General features: G+C 55.5%; 1 protein-coding gene across 3 annotated transcripts in view; it reads left to right on the top strand.

Moving 5' to 3' along the window:
* The first annotated feature begins 1,600 nt into the window (after positions 1 to 1,600).
* Positions 1,601 to 6,000, top strand: part of KIRREL1 (kirre like nephrin family adhesion molecule 1) — a 96,489-nt gene continuing 92,089 nt past the window's right edge. For all 3 annotated transcript variants that reach the window (XM_037499431.2, XM_037499430.2, XM_037499429.2), the window contains exon 1: positions 1,601 to 1,714. In XM_037499431.2, the coding sequence (XP_037355328.1) occupies positions 1,663 to 1,714 (52 nt within the window). In that variant the 5' untranslated portion in view covers positions 1,601 to 1,662. The remainder of the gene's footprint in view (positions 1,715 to 6,000) is intronic.

Here is a 6,000-nt window from a genome sequence, read left to right as displayed (position 1 = left end):
TGGTGTTTGCCTGCACATATGTATTCTTGAACATATGAAGGATTCTCGGGGTCTGTGCATAATGTGCTTCTGATGTTGAGCTTGTGTATTTTTCTGTCTGTGCTTCTGTGTCCTGATGTGTGTGTGTGTGTGGCTCTATCTGCACCATTCAGCCTGTGGTCAGAATGGATGAAGAGAAAGGAGTTGTGGCCACCTCTCATCAGCAGAGGGCACCCAAGAGTCATGTGCCTCTGCTGAGGGGCCGAAATGAAGAAATCTTGGCGGGTAGTGTTTAGGAACCCAGGAGAAGTAGAATCCAAGAAAGAAAGAGGTGGAGATCTTTATAGACCAACAGTACTATAAAGTTGTGCAATTCCTGCACAGTTTCTGCAATTTCTTCTCAACTCATCACCTAGATCCAGACGTCCAGACACCCTCCCCGCAAACCTGTGAGCAGAAGCGTCACTGGTTAGGGGTTGAGAGGAGCTGGTTGCCAACTGAGCTCTTTAGAGGTACCCCCTACCGACTGCCCTTGCTGCGATCACCAAGACTTCCCTTCCTTCTCTGTTCCTACATCTCTCCACTCCAGAGAATCTCAAACTCCTGGATGCTTAGAGATCCCTCTGTGCTGCCCTTTCCGTGGCCCTTCAAAGCCAGTGGTGAATTGCTACTTTCTCCATCCGGAAGGAAGGATGCCCAAGATGGAAACCAAAAGGAGTCAGGGGTGCCTCTTCTGTGCCCGGTGAGGACTCCACTGCAGGGCCTGCCCCCACTGTGTGCCGGGTGAAGCCCCCTGTAGGGACGCTCTTTCTCCAGCTCTGGGTTTGTGGGCATTGGGAGGAATGGACCCCTCTCCACCCCCAAAATTCATGAGTCAATTGAGAATTTCGAATTTAGGGAACCTCGGGGTTAGATTCTACGTATGGGTTGTTTTTTGTTTGTTTGTGTTTGTGTTTAACTCTATGAACCGCCGCGCCAGCACCCTCTCCAGCCCGACACGCACTCACACTCATCATAGCCGCGCGCCAGGCTAGAGGCTTGATTTCAACCCAGGCTCCCCCGGCCGCCCCCCTCCCCAATTCCGTAGCGGGGGACTAGGTTACGATCGTGTTGGTCTTGGAGGGGGTGCGAGAGGACGGGGGTCCAGCCGTCTCTGCCGCAGCAACCGCGATTGTCACGTTCTTTACCCCTTTTGCCTTTGCCCTTTCTTTCCACCTCAGCTCGGGCGAGGGTGTGAGTGTGCGCGCGCGTCGGGGCCGAGGGCGGGCGTGGGGGAGGCGCCGTCGGGAGAGTAGACGTCAGGGGGGCGGGAGAGGGAAGGAGGGGAGAGAAAGGGAGCGCAGAGACCCGGAGAGATAAAGCTTGAGACAAGAAATAATAAAAAGGAGGGGGAGGAGAGCGAGGAGAGCGGGGTCGGGAGGGAGGGGGGAGGGGGAGAGACAGGGAGGGAGAGAGGGAGAGAGAGGGAGAGAGAGGGAGAGAGGGACGGGACGCCCGGGAGGGGGACCGAGAGATAAAGCGCTGAAGGAAGGGAAGTGAGTTGTGCGCCGAGTGTGCGCGCGCGTGTGTGCAGGCGGGGGGCGGGCGGGGGCGGGCTCGGCGCCCCTCCTCCCCAGCCCGCGGCTCTGCTCCCTCGCCAACTCCGGGCCCCAGCCGCGGGCGGGCGCACGGCGGGCGGACAGCATGCTGAGCCTCCTCGTCTGGATCCTCACTCTCTCCGATACTTTCTCCCAAGGTAAGGGCCCCCGCCCGCCCCGGACTCGCGCCCACCGCGGGGGCCCGGGGACTGTACCCCGACGGGGGCGCCTTGGGGTGCCCGCGGCCCGCGGCCACCCCCGGGTCCAGACGCCACGAGGCTGGGCTTGGGTCCCGGCGCGGAGCCCGGGGAAGGGGGCGCAGAGTGGCGGGGGTGGCGAAGATGAGTTTTCCGTTGATTTGCCCAAGTTGTTTCCTCTGGCTGCGCGGGAGAACGGAGGGCTGGGGCCGGGAGAGCCGGGGGTCGGAGTGAAAACGGGACCCGAACGCTCCGAGTCTTTTCCGGATCCTCCGGCTGCCGGGGCTACCTCCTCCCTCGGAGGCCGGGAGTCCGGACGCCAGGGTCTTGGAGCTGGGGAGAGCTAGGAAGAGGGTGGGATCTCAGATTTGGGGGTTGGGAGGCGCGCGGAAAACTGGGGACCCAGCCTACGGAAGACATTGCTAAGGGAATCCCCTTACTCCAGCCCAGCTCTTTGGGGCGCTGAATCTGAGCCAGGGCTCCTGACCGCCTACCCCCCCCCCATTAAGGGAGGGGCGCCTCCGGGACCCTGGTGAGGAATTGGAACCCCTACCCTAGGAGGCTCCAGGTGGGTAATGGAGTTCCAAAGGCAGCTTCAGACATGCTTGATGTGTAAGGGAGCACTTGGGGGTAACACCCCATTGGGTTCTGAAAAGTGTTGCTATCTGGGGCTTATTTGAAACTGACAGAGAGAGGCAGAGACCTATGATATTAAGTGTGCCCTGAGGTAAACCTGGGGGTGGGGGCGGAGTGTGTGGAGGGGGACTGTGAAAATCGGGGGCTCAGACTCCAGCTAGGACTGGAGTCTGTGGAAGTGGACTCTTGCCTCCTGGGTTTGACTCTAAGGAAGAATTAATCTTGCTGAGCTAGCCCCTCCCCCCACCCCCCAAATGGAGCTGACACACAGATATTGACACACAAACACCAGAGGTAGACACAGAGGCAGAGGTAGACACAGAGACAGACTACTCACCTACTGAGACAGACATCCCCACAAGCATCCCTGCAGAGATAAGACACATGTACACAAAGACATTGACACATCTGAGGAAGACCGATTCCTTCCCCATATCAGCACAATCAGCCTCCAAACACATCAAAACTCATAGACACAGGACATGCATGCAGGCGGGCATTACAAGGACACCACACACACACACACACACACACACACACACTGAAATCCTTCCACAGATACCAACCCTCCAGTGAACAAAGAAACTTAAACAGACATTCATATAGGCAGATACCTATGGAGATGTACAGAAGACAAAATGGAGGAGGTGGTCTCATTTTGGGGTGGGGGGAAAATATGGGAAGAGGACAGTCAGTTTGGATAGAACACCCTCAGGTATCACCTGATTGAGTTCCCTTCCTAGGTTTGTGGGTGTGCGCTTAGGAGGTGAGGTGCTATGCCTATGCCGGAGCCCTCCTCTCCTGACCAGGCCCCTCCCCAGTTCTTAAGGTAAAGTCTGGCTGAGTTAGTGGAAGTGGGTCTTGATCCACCTTTATCCATGGGGTGCCCATGCCCCCGGCCCCTTCACCTCCATATCTGGGAATGGCACCTACCGGTAGTGTAAGTGGGACGTGGGATTGGGGGAAAGGAAGACTGGCACTGGTTGGGAGGCCAAGCCAGCCACTCTTGGCAGAAAGTTGGGAAGACAACTTCAGTTCTGACTTTGTTCAGCCAGGCTGCTGGAGAGAGGGGGAGAGGAGGAGGCCCCAGCAGGGGTGGGGGGGAGGAGGCAGCTGGGTGGGTGCTGGTATGTGTGGAGAGCAAGCTGAAGTCTGCCCCTTTCCCACAGCCCTACATGTTAGCAACATGGATACCAATGAGCTTCTAGGAACAAAAGCTGCAGTTAGCAAACAGGGGAGACATGTGGATTGAATGGGACAGAAAAGGGCAGAAAGAACAAAGTGTGTTGTCTGCCTTTCTCTCTTTGGAAATGGGGAGGAGTTGGGGATTAACTGAGCCCCCATCTCTCTGCCTCCAGCAGGGGTGAATGCAAGACCTGAAGTTAGTGTACAAAAGTATGGGGGCGGGGCCTCCCCGGTGGCGCAGCGGTTGAGAACTGGATTGCGAAGCTGCCCGCGGCCTCTGTGGCGCCGGTTCGATCCCCGGCTGCTCCCCGGCCACCGGAGGAGGGTCCCACATGGCGCGCAGACCTCTCCTGCCTCCCGCTGCTCCCCTCAGCAGTGTGCTTCGTCAGTCTGCCTGCTCTACTCTCCGCTCTGACTCTGGTGAATTCTCTCACCCTCCCGCGCTTCTGACTGTACCCAGTGCTTGTATCAAATAGATAAATAAATATTAAAAAAAATTTTAAAAAAAAAAAAAAAAAAAAAAAAACAAAAGTATGGGGGCGTGGGGATACCAAAGAAAGGAAAAGTAGGCAGCAGGTAGAGGAGGTCACATTCGAGTGTTCCTGGGAAGCTTAGCCAGGACCAGGCAGGGAGGGGAGGAGTGGGGTCTGAGGGGTCATGGATACTCTTGGGGTGTGGGCCTGGCATAAGATCACCTCTCCTTAGGCTCCTCCCTTAGGAAGAAAGAAGTCTAAGTCAGAGCCTGGGGCAGGGAGAGAGGGAAGGGTGGGGGGGATTGCCAGGGACTTGAGGGGCAGTGGGGGGAAGTCAGGAGAAGGTAGGAGGAAAAGGCAGTTGAATTGAGGGGAGCAGTGAGGAGAGGGAAAAGGGAGATTCAGCCTAGGCAGAGAAATAAAAATCGCATTTTAAAGAATTTCAATGGGCTTCATCAATCTTCATTTTTCACTAAATAATTTTCTGTATCTTATCTAAATGAAAACCATTATCCTTCCCCCCGTTTCCATCATGCGCCGGCTCCTCAGACTGATTGCGCCGAAAATTGAAATATTTATTCATTTTCTGGGAGATTTTCTCGCTCCCCAGTCTCAGGGAGGAGAAATTGAAAAAGAAAGATTATAGCTAATCAGAGCAATGTGGGATGACAGGCCAGCCTGGGCAAGAGCTGCCTGGGGTGGGGAGGGGGTAGAGATGTGGGGGCAGAAAACAGCCCTGCAGCCCCCAGAGGTCCCACGCCTCCCCCCACGCCCCCCCCTCCCCCCCCCAGCATCCTTGCCACTGCTTGGCGAGGCAGAGAAGAGTAAAGGCAAGAGGCCCAAGAGCCTCCTAAATTCCCAGCATTCAGCTTTCTGACACAGCTACACCCTGCCAGGGAACATGAGTCTGGTAAGAAGAGTAGTTGGGAACCACTCTCCCCTAGCTGAGCACCACACACTTCAGTTGCCACACTTCTGCCACTGGCCCAGAGTGGGCCTTCAGGCTGGGGAAGAGGCAGAGGGAGACAAGGCAGAAATCAGGTCTTCTCCTTGACCTTGATTGGACTCCACCTTCTACTCAAAAAGGAGGGGTGAACCCAGTACTAGGTACACCTACAGTACCTCTTGCTAAGCCCTGGACCCTAGAGAACCCCAGGTCAGCAGAAGGGGCATCCAGGCCTTCCTGCCTTGTGCTGGTTTCCTCCGCAGCACACTGGCTGCCTGGCTCTGCCTTTGGCTCTCTGGTGAGTTGAGGACAGGGGAGCCCCGCCAGCGTCATCCAGGCTCTCACTCTCTTGAGAACTGCAGGGTCTCTGGAAGCCCTTCTAGGTTCTTTATATCCATGGGGACCACATCTCAATTTCTATATTGTCCTTTCAGTTTCTGAGAGCGCTAAGCACATAGTAAGTACCCTTAAATATCTGAACACTGATTGATTTGATAAGAATGCTATCATGTTGAAAAGAGGAGGCAGGATTAAATTGGTGATTAACTCACAGCCTCACATCCTGGTGGGACCCCACCCCAGCCTCTTGGTAGTCCTGTCTGCCTAAATAAGGTATGTGCCTTCTCTGTGCCTCAATTTGCTCATCTGTAAAATGAGGCTAGAAATAATACCGCCCAGGGGCCTTCCTGGTGACACAAGGAGTTAAGACGGAACCTATGAAGCTATCAACAGCCACTGCAGCGCGAGTTCAATCCCCCCACCACCAGGGAGCTACCCACATGGTGCAGCAGACGGCTCCTGACCGCTGCTCCGCTCGTACTTCGGTCCATCTGCCTGTTCTGTTTCCCACTCTGTCTCTGGTGAATCCTCTCACCCCCCCACCTCTGTCCTGTACCCCAGTTCTTGTATGCATAAATAAATAAATCTTTAAAAAAAAAGGAAATAATACCTCCCAGGGCTGCACCACCAATTCGATATGTTAATCCATGCAAAGCACACGGGACAGT

This window comes from Talpa occidentalis, unplaced genomic scaffold (genome assembly GCF_014898055.3).
Source record: "Talpa occidentalis isolate TD23 unplaced genomic scaffold, MPIMG_talOcc4v2.1 talOcc4.9, whole genome shotgun sequence".
Classification (NCBI taxonomy): Eukaryota; Metazoa; Chordata; class Mammalia; order Eulipotyphla; family Talpidae; genus Talpa; species Talpa occidentalis.
Note: the sequence above shows the minus strand (reverse complement) of the source record. Positions and strands in the feature narration are given on the sequence as shown.